At 39.3% G+C, this 18,569-nt stretch overlaps 1 protein-coding gene across 1 annotated transcript in view; it reads left to right on the forward strand.

Annotated features, from left to right (window-relative positions):
• Positions 1-18,569, forward strand: part of RORB (RAR related orphan receptor B) — a 140,091-nt gene that overhangs the window by 98,220 nt on the left and 23,302 nt on the right. Inside the window, exons 2-4 of the mRNA XM_087742205.1 lie at positions 2,051-2,136; positions 6,635-6,776; positions 9,821-10,222. Coding sequence (XP_087598331.1) covers positions 2,051-2,136; positions 6,635-6,776; positions 9,821-10,222 — 630 coding nt within the window. The remainder of the gene's footprint in view (positions 1-2,050; positions 2,137-6,634; positions 6,777-9,820; positions 10,223-18,569) is intronic.

Raw genomic sequence — 18,569 nt, forward strand, 5'->3', positions numbered from 1 at the left:
TTTAAATTTTTTAATTATCTCAATGGGGATAAGGCATAGGAATTTTTGAGCAGGATCAACCTGGCAAAATTGCCAAGGAACAGCAGATGCTTTTCTGTAAGGAATTGCCTTCTTTTTCATGTGGCTATCATGCCAGAATGGCTAACAGGTGTTAGTTTCTTAAGAGGGAAAAGAAACTACTACCACCTAGTTCATGAAAACAAAACAGGATACAGAAGGTAACGCAAAAATTGTGGATGGCATAGGAAATTGTATTTCTAGATATAAACTTTCTGAAGTACAAAAGGAGGCAAGATTTTTGTTCTGAGTTGTCTCCATCCAGAACACATTAACAACAAATTGCTAATTTCTACAATAAAATTACATCTATTGATCCTGGATTAGGAGTAGTTTCAAAACTGGTTTGCTTGCCTAAGCCTTGACTAAAAATGTGCTTGATCAGAGACAGCATCTCAGGAAACTGAGCTGACAGTAGAGAACTAAAGTCACTTTAGCCATCCATGAACATCCCTCTTCCCTGGTTCCTTTGGGACATGGTGTCCCAAGGGAATAGTTACTTAACTTTCCAGAGAAGAGGGTCTGCTAGCATTCACCTTGTGGAGTGGCAAGAAGGTAACTCTTAGGAAACTCTTGTCTTCTCCTAAGAGTGATAAATGATAACCATAGGTAGAAACGGGGCAAAATCCAGACTACATCATTACATTGTCACAGCATCCACTGTACAAGCATGCTTAGTGCTTAGCTTACAATGTGCAGCCTTTTTAAGTACCTTTTTTCCAGCATTTATAACCTTTTCAACTGCCCACAGGTTTGAAATGGGATGCTCTTCTTGTGATTAGCATCAGGACAATAATCTTGTTTCCCTATCTCCCAATCCATTTTGAAGTTGAATGTGTCCAGTTAAAGTACTAGCAGTTAGCAATCCTTGTGCTCAGGGTAGCCATACTACACAAGCTCTCAGCTTTGCTACCCAAGGATTTGATGAGTGACTTGTGTTGCAGAGAACTGCTGCTATTGCTGCCCTGGGAATGGAGGAAGGACATTTACCAGGAGCACTGATCCTTACCAAGTGTGATGCTACTTCCAAGTGGCAGGAGAATTGCAGGGAGGCATGCGTCCCACATAGAAATACAAATGAAAGGGAAAGAAAATAGGTTTTCTGTTTCTTCTCAATGCATCTGACTAGAATAAAGGCACAACCCCTGCCAGCATTTCAGAGTATGCACTTTCACAGCATCATCAAAGGAAACACACACAGGATTCAGAGAAGCTGGGGGAAGCAAATAGCTATGTTAGCAAAAGAAAAAATACATGGAAGATAATGAAATATGTTTTCCTCCCCTGAATTAAATGACCATTATGTTTATAAAAGGATCTGAATCATACCCATATTCAAACATTTTCAGATAGTACTTGCCTCTCTCAGCACACAGCCGCTGACTACTTAAACTCGGACTGTGGGCCTTACCTGTCTGGACTTGGTGCTGAAACAAATAGCTTAAAGAGACAGAGGTGTTAAGCAATCAATTGTAAGCCCATCTCTGCCAGTGGAACTGGTATCTTTGTGTGTCTTGAAGCCATAATCTGAAGGATATGAAAACTTCATCACCTCTACTGCTTTGAAAAATGCATCAAAATATGCCACGTAATTCTACCTCAGCAAAGTGAAAAGTCGTGAATACTTGAAATGTGTAACCAAGAACAATCTAGATAATTATTTAGGACTCCAATGACTGTCATTAGCAATAATGATGATGACGTTAACAAGTAAAAACAAAAAAGGAGAATATGAGGAAAAACTTGCTAATTGTGAGATATCTTAAATTTTTAAAGAGTTTTGTGCGGTATGGTAGAAACTACGTAATGTGAAGCAATTAAAATTTGCCCAATCAAAGCATTAAAAAACAAACAGTACAATACAAAGCAGTTCTATATTGTCAGGGGAGTGAACAGGTTATCTACTGTCTAGCTCTAGTTTTTAAGATCCTCATTTGAGAAAGAAAGAAGTGAAATAGAATTATGTACTCAAAATACTTGTTTTCTTTTTCAGCGCAAATTGAAGTGATACCATGCAAAATTTGTGGTGATAAGTCTTCTGGAATACACTATGGAGTCATCACATGTGAAGGCTGCAAGGTATGAGATTTTAATACAGCATAGTCATCAGCATCTGCATTAGCCTCAGGCATCTGCGCGCCATAATACACTGTAACATGCTTTCAAGCAAGTGGTGCCAAAGGCTGTAAAACCTGCTGTTAATACAGATGCATTTCATGCCTAGTTTTACTAGTTGCTCTCTTTTTCATCAAATAGTCTTTAGAGTTACTTCCTTGTTTGAAACATGAATTAATCGCATCTGATGCAGTGTAAGTGCTGATACAGAGGCTAGCAACTGTAAGTCACACCTGTTCTACCTTAAATCAGCTTGACAGATGGATTTCTTATCTTGTTTCCTGTACAATCGCTGTAACATTAAAAGTTGGTGCGGTATCTCAGTTCAACATCTTAAAAGCTTACAGGTGTCTGTTTAGTCCTATTTTATCCCCTTTTTATTCTCTGCAGGCCAAATTGTAATCTCCAAAAGAAAAAACGCCTTACATTATGAGTAGCAGAAAAGGATCCTTTGTCTTCTTCCTTATAGGCTCCAGCATAGGGCAATTGCTGGGAATTGGAGGTAAAAAAAAAAAAAAAAAAAAGGACAAAAAACCCTCCCATGCCACTTAGTCATATTAACATATTATCCCAGGCATTAGTTCAAATAACACGAATCATACCCCAAGCCAAGAGGAGAAAGGCTTCAGTTTTCAACTTTAAAAATACTCTGTGTTTTTGTTATCTAAGGAATTATATCATTACTCATGGAAAACTAGAATTCCATACTACATGTTGGTATTTCAGCTTTGACTGTAAATGTGAAATTGCAAAGATGTAGAGGCAGCATCTCTGATTTCTTCTATGTGGAAACACACAAACTGGTACATTTGAAAGCGGGTGCGTATTTGTAGAGTGAAATAGCAAGTCTGTATTTACTTAATACTTTACAAAATTTTAGAACATCTGAAAAATCTGAAAATTTGAGTGCACCCATTCCCAAAAGAAAGTTTTTAATGCCAATACATTGAGAAGCAATATAGTGTCAAAGATCAGATTTCTTTCAGAAACGTTAGCAATTGTAAACAGAACAACTCACAGTGTGTCACTGTCTTACTTTGACACTGGACTAGAAATAAGCATCTTCTTACAATGATCACATGAAACAGGATTAGACTAAATGATCCGATACTTCGAAATTGGCACAAAAGCTACAGGAGAAAAATGCTTTAAGCAGAAAACAGTGTCCTGTCTTGGTACTCAGCGCCCACAGAGCAGGTAGGGGTAGAGTCTCCTGTAGATGTGATTAGGGTTAATTCTGGCCCTTGTGTCTGCCTCAAGGGGAGATGATACCCCTCAGCACTGTGTGTAGACTGCTTATTGAGATAAAGAGCTTCTTTTCCTCTTACAACGGTTTTAACCGTATTGTTTTTTCTGCCAGTTTTGCAGTATCAGATCAATTAGTCTAATCTTGTTTTGTGAGCCTGTTGTGAAAAAAAGATGTTAGGTTTCACATTGGGTCCAATGGGAGGCATCTCAGTCTGTCAGAGATCTCTGAAAGTAAGCGCTGTCTCGGGCAGTGCAACTCCGCTCTTCATTGCCCAGCAATTAAGTAAGTATTTGCTCAGCCCGCATACTAATAACTTGTCATTTCTGGCTCCTTTTGTCTGAATGCATTAGAAATCTGAATTAATTAAGAGGGAGACCATGTGTGGAAGAAAGAGGGAAGAACTGTTCCACAAACATTGAGCCAGGCACCAGAGAACCGCAGCATTTCAGGACACAGCATCTGAGGATTGTACTGCCAGTGGCAGTGCTACAAACTTCAAGGGACGGGAAATCCTTTAACTCTGTGTCCCTACATTAGCTATGCCACTGCAAATGCATATTATAAGTCCTTAAGGGGCATCATAAATATTACTGCTCTTTCATGTGCATGCCTGCATATGCTGAATAATGTGCTGGACCCAGTGAAGAAAATGGTGGCTCTGCCACTATTGTCACTGAAGGGGTGAAACCTAAAGACAGGTTTCCATCCCATCTGTCCTTGTGGCTCCTTCTTTTGCTGAGAAGCCTTTTATCATCTCTCTTGGCTACCCCCAGAGCAAAGTGTTTGCTACCATTCTTTTGTCATGATTTAGACAGTAGTTTGCATGACCATTTCCCTTCTCAGACTGACTGTCGGTGATGGATAAAGTGACTTGTTTAAGATGCAGAAAGACTTGTTGTCAGTGTTGGGAATATTGGGAAACTTTAAGTCCATACCTCCTCAGTAATGAACTGCATCCACCTTCCCTGAAATGGAATTATTCTCAGTAAATATAGCCAATATTATATAAAGATCCCCTAAAAATGAAATGAAAGGATTGTCTGTACCTTGTAAGACAACATGTAGATCTTATGCAGGAGAAAGTGTAAAAGTCTCCCTGGAAAAATAAACTACCTGCTGCAGATTAATTTTATTATGTAACCCTTGATTTTTTCCTAAGAGGGGCAAAGAAGGAACAGACAAATTCTTCTGAGATGAGATCAACTTTAATGGGAAAAAAACTGCACAGTCAATGCTAGATGGTTGTGTGGCGTTTTATAATGTTATTTAATTCATTTTTTCTCTCAAATCCATATCCACGTAGGAGCTGCTAAAATCTAAACCTTTAAACCAGAAAATCCTTTGCATGTCAAAAACAAAACTGGCTGTAAAGTTCAGCAAATAGAGTAGAAATATCTGCAATTAGCATCCATTTAGCCTTAAATTAAAGTCACCTCCACAGTTTCAGGAAAGTTTTGGTCAGCCAGGATCAGGTAAGTCCCCACCAGATTTTTCTGAGAGTTTCCCTAAAGGATATCCATGTTCTCAAAACTGCAAGTCATAAAACTTAGTTTAGTTTTTAGATATACTATAATCACTGATAAAACCAACATGGGCCAGATGTGATGCCTAGGGACATGGTTTAGTGGTGGACTTGGCATTGCTAAGTTAACAGGTGGACTTGATGATCTTAAAGGTCTTTTACAACCTAAACGATTCTATGATTCTGTGATTCTAAATGAGTCACTTTAAGCTCGCTCTCAGGAGCTAGGACTGCTGGTGTCCTTGGTGGGATACCATGCCTGTCACCTGTTGTTACTGACACACCACACCATCCTCACTGGGTTCACCAGGACTTGAATGAAAATTCAGGCACTACCTGCAGCAAGTGAATTGAGCCCTGGGACACTGTCCCCTTGTTGCCTCCCCACTCTCATTTCCCCAAAACACATGGTTGTCATGATTTCCATTGCTCAGTATTACTGTCTGTCAGCCTGTGCAGAGATAACACTGGTTTTGCCTGGTAAATGAAGTCAGCTCTTGCTTTTTGGCTCCATTCAGAGCTGTTTGCAAACCAGCCCAGAAAGGCACAATCACTTTGATATCACTTCTGGTGACTAGTGTAACTGCAGTAATGATGTTTTATGCCCTTTTTCTCCTCATGGCTTCCTGCGGTGGCTAGTCTGTCTTTCAGCTCTCCCGCTAGACAGCCCTGCAGCTGCCTGTGTCTAAAGATGCCAAAGTGGCTAAGGAACTTTTCTTTGTTTCTCTCTCTGGACTTGCGGTTCCTCCTGTCCTTTATTTTACAGGAAAGAAAAGAATATGACAAAATGCCTTCTCCCTCTCTCTTTCTCTCTCTAATCCTCATCCCCTGGTTTCATTCCTCTTGTCACCTCTGCCATTTCCTGTCACTTCTACCATAATGGTACCTCTCGGTGTCATTCATAGCAGCTGGGAGCTCATAAGGCCTTAGGTATGGGTTAATACTCTCCTTCTAGCCCTCTGATCTTTAGCCAAATAACGACAACTGGCCAGAAAAACCTTCTAGGAGATAGAATAACTACACATTTTTACATAGATAAAATGGATAATGTTATATTCCATTGAAATGGAAAATGTCATTACTTTCTCATGGTAGTGTCTAAAGGTGTTGCTTTCTCCTTTGTGTGTTAGCTTTACTTGATACAGTCATTAAATCCTAGTGCTTTTGTGATGCTTGAATTTGAATTACTTTTCACTCCTGAAGTGTGTGGTCCCTCCAGATCAGATCAACATTTGCCAGGTTAAACTGAACAGCAGACTTCAGCTTCTAATGCTATGCGTAGCCAGTGCTGGTGATTACCAGGCCCTTTCATTAAAGGAAGAAAATAGTCAGAACAAGTACTTTTAAGTCATCTGTTTACAAATGCTGACAAGCTTTCCTCTATCAGGAGGAAACATTAGATGATACATGGTCATTATTGCACAACAAGAATGCATTCTGTAACATTATTGTTTGCGTTTTAACAAAGTAGAATTACATTCTTTACAGAATAAAGCACAATTCCCCTTATTATAAATAAATGTTCTTTAATTTCACTATACAAGGCCAACAAATCTGCAAAGCCATAGCACAAGTAGCATTGCACTAAATAAGAGTTTATTGTGGTCATTTACATGGTTCTCTGTGTGTCTGTGTGTGCGTGCACATATATGCACATGGTAACACTGTCTCTCTTGCTCTCTTGCCCCTAGGGATTCTTTCGGAGGAGTCAGCAGAACAATGCCTCCTACTCCTGCCCAAGGCAGAGAAACTGTTTAATTGACAGAACCAACAGAAATCGTTGCCAACACTGCCGGCTGCAGAAATGTCTTGCCCTGGGAATGTCTCGAGACGGTAAGGAGTCAGATTCCTTCTTCACGCCTAAACCCTTTGAAACTCTTCTTCACTGCTGCCTTACTTAAACTCTCTGTAGATTTCTGGAAAAAGAAGAGGAGAAGCTCCTTGCTTTGTAATGCATGCACTGAGAGACACGGATCTTTGCCATTCAGTTAACAAAGGAGGCTATTTTCATGGGGAGGTTGGGGAAATCACAAAATGGAGAGCAGTATTAGTTTGGAACAGAAAGAGTCAGAAGTGAAATGTGTTGTTCTGATCAAAAGCACAAAAAGGTCACCTCTGGAGAGGTGGATTTATATTCCAGCTTGTATAACCTCTTATATTAAACATTAACATTTATCTTAACATTAAATATTGATGTGTGAAAGCATCCCTTTCCTTGAGATCTCTAAAGGCCTGTGACAGTAAATAGGCAGTTAAGAAGAAATTTACACCTTGATAGCATTAGAGGTTTCTGTTTTATTCAGAGCACTTGACCAAATATTTTGCATTGCTAAAAAAACATTTCTTTTACCTGTGCATTGCCCCCTGTCGCTGTCTGGGTCTATAGTTTCATAGTTTAGCACTGAAAATGGACATTACACCAGAGGAAAACTCAACAGTATATCTGATAGCTGTCCTTTGGTCCCTGTAGAGCTCTGGTACACCTTCCAAGCCATGGTGTGACGAGCCGTGATTGGCAGGCTGAGAACATGCACCACACCAGAGCTACAGGCAGAGTGGGAGTCTTGGGCAAGGCTACCTGCAGCTGACCTGCCCCAGTCACCACTGCTCATGCAGGGGGTTTCCAGCTCACAGACACAGTTTAAATTGTGAGAAAGTATGAGAAGAAAATGTTCTATTTTTGAAGGCAGGTTATATTAATTTCAGTTGCCTGGCAGCAGTTTTCTGTCTTAGAAAGTTTACACAAAATGTGTCATTTGAAATTAACAGTCATTGAAGGAGAAGTTACTTAAAGAACTATTTCTTTAGATGGTCCACAGATTATAAACGTGTTTGAAATTTGGACTGTAATAGGTGTTTTCCTTCCTCACTGAACCAACTTGCTCATCAGTGTCACCAGTCTGGGAGGGTCCTTGCAGTCTAGCCTTTAATCCGTGAACTCTTTTTGGTCCTAGCATGCAGCTTACTTGATGCCTTAGCTCCCAATTCTTCCTGAAGGAGATTAAAGTAGTAACATTTCAGTAATTTAACAGCACATGCTTTCCTCCTAGAAGTAATATCTTCCAATGATTTGAGGTATCATAGGGGCATTTTAATGTGACTGACAGCACAGTTTTCCCAGCCTATAATTCAGGGACCACTGAGTACAGACAAAGGGAGTGATTCTTCTGACAGCATCACTTTCTTCTCTCATTGTTTATGTAAGGGTGTTTCTACTTAACAATATTAAGAGCTCTTGCAAGTTTAAAATAGGCTGTATGGATTTTTTTTAACAGAGAAATTGAATGTGATTTTTACCTCTCAGCCATGTAACAGATTCATTTTTATCATGCGGAGGCAGGATGCTAATTGACAGCAGCTGGAGAATCCAATTAATGAATATATAATGAGAATAAACAGTGGGTGTTTGTTTTTATTACTGAGGCTCTAAATTTGAAGAAAATACACAGTTGCATTTTTCAAAATACAGTCATTGTATATTGTCCATAAGAGTGTGCAGCACACTGTAGACTGATTCCACGGGCACGCTGTGTTCATGTGAGGTAGCTTGCAGCCTGTGTGAAGGGCTGCAAGTAAGCTGAGGTTGGCAACAAGAAAAGAAATTCTTACTGTAAAAAAGTGCAAATAAATTGAAGAGTCTGCCATCTCCTTGGTATTCTGGCACTGCCTTTTCATATTACACTCTTCCTTTTTGGTTCTTTCTCCTGACTGAAGATTTTCACATTCATCCACACATGTAGGATCAGGTTCTTCTGGAAGGCTATAGCTGAACTATAGGGCAGCTAAAATGAGAGCCAAGCCCATCCTGTGCTAATAAACGTGATGATTCTGAATTGATCCCAATTACAGATGGACTGAATATACTCAGCATTGGAAAACACACCTCATAATACATAGAAATTTGTATTTCCAGAGCAATGTCCTCTTATCTGTGCTCTGATAAATTCTGCTGAACTTATCCTTCATTTGTTTTAGAGCACAATGAACAACAACCTCTGCTCTGAGATTCCAAGATCTAGCCCAGCAGAAAGCCAGAAGTTATAGAGAGATTTGGGGGAGGGGACAGGGGGGAAGATAATCAGCTATGGCCCGCTGTATATGCAGGCTGGGGATTTACTCCTCCTAGTTCCACAGCAATCAGCCTGTCATTTTTGAAAATTTCAATCTCAGTGTAATGAACCCTGTTCCTGGGGAGAGTGGTTTGCACTCTGATGTTTTCCTCCCTTTCTCATCAGAAGGAATGCATGGATTTGTGCATGGAGATTATGTAAATTGATTGTGTAAATCCCTGAATCTTTCCTCTGTGGAAAAGACGACATTCATTTGTGCTGTTTACCTTCAAGTTTGTTATTTTCCTCTAGGTTCTAACTCTAACCTGTAAGGTTGTTTTTAAAAAGTGTGAAGATAACACCTTATTGAAAGGATGCGATAATAGGGCTTTAGGGCTTGTTTTCATCCAGAGTACTAATCCTGTTAGTGCACTGTTTAAACGTTTGTGAAAAGTTGATAAATCATATGGGATATGAATCTACAGACTGTACATTTCATACAGCTCTGGGTTGTTGTTCAGAGAACACAGAGATATAAAACGATGCATGGTCTTTTTAACATTCACAGTGTGAAGTGAGTTCCTTGATTGAGGCCCTCCTGTCAAATAGGAGTCATTGTCATCACCTGGTAAATCCAAGCACACAATACATTTTCCTTTGAGAGATGCATATGGTGTAAAGCTTTGCATCCTCTCTCATTTCCACAGAAAAAGACAAGTTTCCACAGCAAAAGTAATGCTGAAAGTAAATATCAAAAGAGCGGTGGGGTTGAGGGGAATCAAGAAAAAATGAAAGACGACAATGGTTCACGTTGTGCTTTCTTTTCAGCTGTGAAGTTTGGAAGAATGTCCAAAAAGCAGAGGGATAGCTTGTATGCTGAAGTGCAGAAGCACCAGCAGCGACTGCAGGAACAGCGGCAGCAGCAGAGCGGTGAGGCAGAAGCCCTCGCCAGGGTTTACAGCAACAGCATCAGCAACGGTTTGAGCAACCTGAATAACGAAACTGGCAGCACCTACTCAAATGGGCACGTCATCGACCTGCCGAAGTCTGAGGCTTATTATAACGTGGATTCTGCCCAGCCTTCCCCAGACCAGTCTGGGTTAGACATGACTGGAATCAAACAGATAAAGCAGGAACCTATCTATGACCTCACCTCTGTACCAAACTTGTTTACCTATAGCTCTTTCAACAATGGGCAATTAGCTCCGGGGATATCCATGACTGAAATAGGTAAGGAAAATTCTTATTTCTCTAGTGTAATATATATAAAATGTGTCTTGGGCATTCCCTACAGAGGTACACAATAATTACATATTCACACGTGTATATCTGCAGACACATACAGGGAGTAAAGGAAAGAAAATCAGTCTGGCAGTAATCGACACAATATCGAGGCAGTTCTTTTTTTACCAAAACCTGCAAATTATGCAGTTTCTTAAACTCAGCAGTTCATGTTCTGTTTATGAAATAGGAGAACCAAGGCAGGTGATGAATCAATCAGAACCAAGTGATAATTACTAGCAGGGAGCTTATTTCAAATGAGCTCATTACTAGCAGGTTTAAATGATCTCTTCAGCCAGCGATCCGTATTCTTGTCAACACCAGAATCCCCATGGCAGCTAATTCTAGGGTATTTATTGTCAAAAAGCACCAGCTCACTACTTCTGGTGTGTGGATGTACATGCAGAGCAAGTTCACTGAATTCAGGAGGTGCACAAACTCTGAATGTAGTTGCATGGATACCCCTGCTCCTCTGCTTGAATGCTTGGAGAACCTGTCCCTTGATTTCTTCTTTGAAAAATAGCAAAGAGAACTCTCTGTGAGATGAGACAGTTTGAAAGGCAACAGCTAACAGTGATTCTTCTCTAAGGAGGATTTCTGTTCATCTAATGCCTCTAGTCATACCTCTCCAACACAACTGGAAGTACTACTTCTATTATAAAGAAATAACATGAAAGAAGATTGGCATCCTAATTAGGTACTTCCCACCTCCACAAGTGAAGTATGCTGAGTCAGTTGTGGTTGAGAATATAATCAAAGGGTAACAGTTTGTTAATGAAATTTAATTAAAAAGAAAGAAGAAGGAAAAAAAAAAAGATGGTATTCAAAAGCACCCATAACAAAGGAACTAATGTCACATCATAAAAAACCTCTATAGTTCTGGCCTGGCCTTGCTGCGTCATGGATGTACACTGAGATATGTAAATGCATGTGTGTACTCAGATCTACTGAGGGCCCTGGAGATGTGGCATGCGCTTGATATATATTGCAGAAAGGGTGTATGCAGTAATTATTGTCTGATAAAAAAAATGAAGCTACAGCTAGAATCTGTAGCATGTTTTCTACCCATGGATGCTCATGTGCAGGAAAATGTGTAACAAATTATGTGCTTTAGTTGTGAATTGCACAGGGAAAAGTTATACTTTTCTGCCACTCTGTTTAGTGGGACATATTTATTATCACTTTTGGCCTAGGCTGCTATCCAGTGAAGTCCTACACCCACAACATAGCAGTACAGAGGATTAGTAATGAACATCTGCTCCAACTTCCTTCTCCTTTTGTGGCTGTATGAATATTACTCATGTGTGGCTTGTGCAAACCTCAGTCCTGCCACAGCGGTTTGCAGTACTCCAAATCAGCTGAGAGACAATTTAAACAGTCATAAGAGCTGTTTCCCTGCAGCACCCTGGACCAAAGGGAAATGTTCCCAGAGAGGCTCAGAGGAAGTACTAGAAATATGACAGTTCTGATAGTCCATGAATGAGGTTTGTGCTCAGTTACAGAAGTGAGCCCAAAGAGAGAATGTGGCCTTAGGACTATATCCTTTAGTGGCTAAAGGATCCCACTGAAGTCAATGGGATCTTTTGACTCATGGAGCTTTGGAGAACCATTTAACTTTTCTCTGTTGCAGGATTGCTTAGAAATAATGCATCATTCTTAAATTTTCACCCTTTTTTTTCACCCCATTTTTTTTGCCTCCTAGCCCTAAACCAGCCAGCCCTAAACCCACCCCACATTTCCCAGTCTTTCATCCTCTGTGTCATCTGGCCAGTGTTCCCATTCTGGAGCACACAAAGCAGGGAAAACCCCAGAGCACAGGGAGCAGGACATAGCAAAGGGCCTGTTTCTGAGTTGACAGCAAAATTCAGGTGCTGGGATTTACCTCTCTTCCTTCTGAAATTGGAACTGGCGCTCCTTGGATTTTACCCAAGTACTGCTGTATGTCATTTGTGCACCTACAGCAGAGAGGTAAGGGTGTTAGTGTGAGATAATGTACTATAACAGATCAGCTAACACAGCTGAAAAAATGGAAGAGATGTACCATAAAATATTGGGATTAGTGCACAAGCAAATTATATTTTCAGTGTTTAAAAACAAACATAAAATGCCTCTTAATGCTGCAGTGGATTGTTGGACCATCTGTAAAGCTGCAGTCTTGCAGTCAAAGCAGGAAAACTATAAGCACTGGGATGCGTTGATTTCATATTACAGTGTGCTTAAATTTCACCACAGCATTGTATCTTACTCACTCCAGTGAGATATAGGAATAAGCTCAACTCATGTTAAATAGAAGTTACTGTGTTAACTGTTAGATGAAATCATAGAAAATATATAGGAGATGGAAAAGCTATACTGCATTGATCCTCATGCCTGATAGAAATTTCTTCATACTACCTCGTCTAGTGATATACTGAACTGTTGCTTTAAGTATCCCAGATCACGTTAGCTCTTTTCCTCATTGAAGACTTTCTACCAGATTCAAATTTCCAGTCTTGGTTTTCTTCTGGTCTTTATATTCTTCAAATACATGTATTTTTTAAGCACAACCTCACTTGCCACTTGCCTGATCTTGAGTGCAACCCTCTTAATTTTTTCCCCATAAGTGAATGCATGAGAATCCTTCCATCCTTGAACTCCTAAAAGTTGCCATAAGCTCTCCAAGGCAGCCCAGAATCGAAACAGTCTTTGCAGCTTCTGCATCATATGCCAACCAATATCCAGTTCACTTATTCCTTCAGTGTTGCTGCTTTGCTTGTTTCTCACTCAATTCTCTCCTGTACAGGACAGTTTTTATTAAGATAACTCTAACCACACATTTCCAATTTTAATCTTATTCTCTCTTATTTTTCTAACTTTTTCAATCCTGTTACCTTTTGTCTCAGTCCTCGTTGATGCTTTGTGACTTCTTTCAGTTTAGAATTTTCTCTTCATTTAGTTAGCATGCTGTGAACCCTCTCTTGCAGATTAATAATGAAAATGTTAAATGCTTGTAAAACAAGTTCTAACAATGGTCCCTGCTGCACCTGACTAAACAACTTGCTGCAATTGCATAAATTACTTTAGTATTTACTTTTTGCTTGCTATCCAACAGTAAGGTTCTCTGAAAAATCCATATAACAAGTCTTCATTTCCCTCTCAGTTTGATTCAGTTATAAAAATAATATTTTCTAAGATACTCTATAACATAATTTACACATCATTTACATTATTTTCTTCACATGTTAATTTTCTAATTCTACCAAAAAGGAATTGAAATGGTCAGGCCTACTTTGATCTTTAACAGCTCTATGCTTTATTTTGAAAGTGAAAGTGCTCTTTTTCCTGAACATACCTTCCTCTACAGTAGATTTTGCAGTGGAAATGGAAAATGTTCAACTTAACAGTTTTGAAATTCGAAATTTTTACACAGCAAATGTTTCAACACATAGTATTAGAATGGCACAGCAAGCAAAATATAGCTTATCCTGCATTGCATGCTTACTAGTATCTCTAAATACTGTACCAGGAAATAGGTGTAGATGAAAGAGATGCTGACAAATTAAAATTGTATAAGGCTCCTTCAGACATATTTAGTACTAATATATTCCTCCAAATGTGTTGAATAGTCCGGGGTACAACTGCACATTATCTGATCACTATGAGAAGCAGGATAGGTAATGTCTCCTACAGAAGTAAAGGCTAAGTGTAAGAAAGAGCAGTTTCAGATATAGACACAAATTTCTCATGTAACTGCCAGAGCTTACAATGGAGAAAAGCTGGATAAAATCAGATAGCTCCCCATTAGGCAGAACTGTGCCTTAGGCTCAGCCCTGGTCAGTATTCCAGTTCCTGTTACAAAAAGAAACTCAAAGCATAAAGAAATCAGTCCAAAGCCCATAAATAAGCATACAGGAGCAGAGGCTTAGCTTAGCATCAGCTGCATTTCCAGGCCAGCTCCTTTTTCTTTTAAGGGAAGTATTTTCATTGTTAACTCAAGGCATCTTACTGGAGACTTGATCTGGATTTGTAGCCAAGTGGGCAGAGCACAAAGTAGGTCAGATGCAGCCACCAGATGAGTTGTGCAGGCTCTTTCTCTACCTGTGCTGCTGTCCACAAATGGCATGACCCAGGTGTGTCCCGCCAGCCAGCTATGCTGTCAGCACAGGAAGGACCCAAGGCCTGAGGGTGCATGCTGCCAGGGACTCCACAGTACGGTCCTGTTTATCCCTGACCAGAGCACCATCTGCACATCTGGGAATGCAGAAATTCCTCATGCTGTGGTGGGAGCTCAAACCATGGGGTGAAATCTGCTCGTGGTGTAGAAAGTGAGAATTTAGTCACTTGTAGAATGGTTTTCTCCTCACAGAGAGAGTTGCAGAGGTCAGCTGGTGCATGGGAAACCCTAAAGGGAGAGGGGAGCTCCATTTCCTGACCCTGGTAGCCTCACAGAAGGACAACAACCCTTGCTCCCAAGGGTGATTTTAAATTAGCAGGTATTAAAGGCTTGGTTTTACACTTGGTCAAATTAAAGACCATCTTGTTTAAATACATGTGCATAATATTATCTATCAGTGAGCTGAATATTGCATTTTTCTCACAAAATATGTGGCTCAGACCTTGGTCTATAAAAGTTAATGGAAAGGTTTCCCTGCCTTGACTGCAGTTGAGGTTACCAGCCTATGATTTCTTAAAGAAGAGAAAAAATTATTAGCGAACAGTGTTGTGGAGAAAACAGATTGGTTAAGTGTTCACTCCAGGTCAAATTGAAAAGTGCCCTATAGCTGTGTGTATTTAGGTAGTCAATAAGGCACCACTAGAGTGTACAAGAGGTCACATAGTCCAGCCTCTATAATTACAGAAAAAAGTGTTGTTTGTGTACATTTACATAGCATTTCTTCAATATCAGCGCTATTTGAAGGTACCCAATGGCTTGGAGAGATTACATTTCTACCAAAATTAAAGTCATTAAGTAAGGTTCGTAGGCTCAGGCTTGATCTTCCCTTTCCCCAGCCCCTCTGACTCTGCTCTGCTGTGTGCATCTTAAGGTGGGCAATAGCTCACTAGGGCAGCCACGTGGTGAGAATTGGAGGAGTCATCACCTGCCCTACTCACCAAATCCACCAGAACACACAGCTCTTTTGACTCTGACCCATTGACTGGAAAATGACAGTAAAGCAAAACCTTCAAAATGTTTTAAAGACTGGCTTAGGATGGGTATGTAAAAGAAAAGCCCCATTGGTAACTGCAAATGACACCCTGTGCATATGTAAGCCTTAATTTAGCTGGGTTCATACATTCATCTCAGGACCTACAGCAAACAACTTCATGTACTGTAAAGTTACTAAATTTCCATTGCTGCAATATCATCTAAGCAGGAGCTTAGCATTTAGTTCATTCACTATCCCATCCTGAGAGGAGATCTTCACCTGGAAATATTCTCAGCTCCTCTACTGAGGATATATTTCAAAGCCAGTCCCACACCTTTCTCCTTTCAGTAGAAATCTTCCGATTAACTTTAGAAGAATTTAGTTTATCCCTCCATGCCTGCACTGTTCATGGATGTCTGCAGCCCTGTATGTTGCATATGCAATATACATACCAGCATCAGACAGATGTCTGAAAAAGTATGCTGTGCCTTGCTGTTGAAGGCTGCAAAAGCATTTCTCCAATGTGATAAGCATTTTTTATTATTATTCTTTAACTGACTTCTTTATATCTCCAGGATTCATTCCATGGGCCAAATCAAGTGTTAATGGACAGCTTACTGAACATGTATTGGTCAGTTTGATGTTATTTGAAGGGACACTGGAGAGACCAGCACACCCAAAATGCAATGAACACTAACTAAAACCCATAATAAGGTGACGTTAACAACGTCTGTGTTGATGTTCCCTTTACAAGGCCATCACCCACCACGCACTGAAGCAGAAATTATGGTTTTGTGACTATAGTCCTGCATAATGTTTCTTCACCTGTTTTTCTAAGCCATAGTTTAATATCCCTCCTACCGAGGTGACAGTCAAATTTTGCAGGGCAGCGGTCTACAGCCTTACACCTGTATTTCAGCAGAGCAATGTTGCCATCTAGTGAGCAATTGAAAATGTGCAGCGTGTGCATTTCTGCACAGTTAGCCTTAGGACACTGTATCTTACCGTCATTACCTATTTAAAGGTGACAATCAGAATAAATTAATATTTCAGTTCTGTACTCATTTCAGTTCATGTGACAAAACTTAGAACTAATTATTTTTTTCCTCTTTTTGTACGCTTACGAAGAGAACAGAGAATGGCAAGATTTAAAACTAATTTGACATCATTTCTTGGTTAGAAAACGCTTCAACTTCATAAAAAATGGACAGAAAAGTGAAGGAATAAATTAGAGCATTATGATGCTGAAGTATTCTAGTTGAATTGATGCTGGAGTGAAGGGTGATTTTTTATAATTATAGATTCTGATTTTTTTAAGTATATCTTTAGAAATAAATTTAACCAGTAAAATCAACACATAATTTGGCAGAAATGTTTGGAAAAATGTAATATTTTTGAAAGTTTGTAAAATTTTCTAGTTCTGTCTTTTCCCACCTCCAAATTAGTAATCTCTCTTTATTTGCAATTTTAGACCAAAGCCAGCCTAATTACAGATTTACGTAAAGGCTTTAATGAGTTTATGTTGCCCAACCCAGTAGTTTAAATGATCCAAATGTTCATAAATAACTGATTTTATTGTTATCTTTTACTAAGTGCGTATTTTAGCACTTACTGATTTAAGACGACTTAGGGAGGGCAGAGTTTGTGTTATAACTTTTGATGTAGACTTAGAAAATAAAGGCTGTTCTCTAGAAGGTACTGTATTTAAGCACCATTTTTTTCACCCTATGATTTTTAAATCACCAAGCATCCACTGCCTCACAGCAACTGCAGTGGACTTTGGATCAGTCACATGTTGGTTCTGGCAGTCCTGCTTGACTACACTTAACACAAATTATAGCAGTTCAATAAGCACAATGCAATGTGCCTTTTTACTAACTCTAGTTCAAGTTTATACAGTAAAGCAATTAATCTAAAACTATTTGAAAATGCAGTAGATATAGCCTAAAAGTATACCTCAGACTGGGCTTCCGTGCAAATTATAAAGATTTTTGGCTATTTCTGAAAGCAATTTAACTTCTCTTTCAGTTAAGTCAATTAATATATCAAATGCAGGCCAACTAGTAATGTCACAATAATTTTACCAATGATGGCCATTGGCAGCGTTTCTAGCTGGGGTTTTATCACACTACAGAACCATGTACTACAGATGCTGGAGAAAATGCCATTTTAAATATTGCCCTTTATGTTTATTGTGGGGATAAGTGTTGCAAGTGGGAATACAATCAAGAGTTCTGTTCACAGAGAGGTAAAGTTTATTTGCCTCTGGCATATGATCCATGTTTTCAAGAAACAAAAATTTTGTACTGACTGTGGTTTTCTGCAGCACCCAAGACAATGAGGTCCCGTCTTAATTGTGGTTATGACTATTTGAATAATATAAGCAGCTGGATTAAGCAATTAATAAAATCAGTGACATCTTTTAACTGAGATTGAGAATGGGAAATATTTTGTGATCTTTTGTTCTGTTTTACTTACTTTTCAGATTGTTTTACAAATGAATTAAAAAGATGCATTAAATGGTATTTAAAACAACCTTATCTATAGCTTACATTTCTAAAGCATGATAATATAGTTCTTTAAAGTGGGTACATTTCTAGTCCATTAAAGTAAGTATATAAAATTCCTCCTTTTCTCAAAAGATATGAATATTTTCTTGCATAACCAAACTTGACAAAATATGTTCATTCTATTGAGAATCCAAAAAGCAGATAGAAAGCAACCGTTTGTAGCAGTCAAAATATGTAAAATACCATATCATACATCCCATATATTACCATATATCATGACAATCTTCTCAGGAATAGCACTGTGCTGTGAATATTGTCAGATTAGAAATCACACAAAAAGATCAATGTAATGTTAATGGCATGACGAGTACTGAGGTGTGCTGTTGCTGCCAGTCATAGGAAGAGACTGATTCCCTATCGTATGCTTCAGAGCAGCAATGTCAATAGCAGAAGAAATGGTAACTGGCTTTCTGCAAGAAACCCTCAAAAAGAGAATGCTGGAGCAGGCACCAGAGCCTGGAGGGCTTGGGCCATGTGAAGGATGTTGTCTGGCAGGGTTGTGTCATACACACAACCCACAAGGAGGCAAACATAGCACTGTAGATGAGAATCAAGAGGGCAAGGCAGTGATGATTTAGGAACCACTGTAGTATATGGAAG

This window comes from Nipponia nippon, unplaced genomic scaffold (genome assembly GCF_047370975.1).
Source record: "Nipponia nippon isolate SJK-2023a ecotype South Korea unplaced genomic scaffold, ASM4737097v1 scaffold_8, whole genome shotgun sequence".
NCBI lineage: Eukaryota > Metazoa > Chordata > Aves > Pelecaniformes > Threskiornithidae > Nipponia > Nipponia nippon.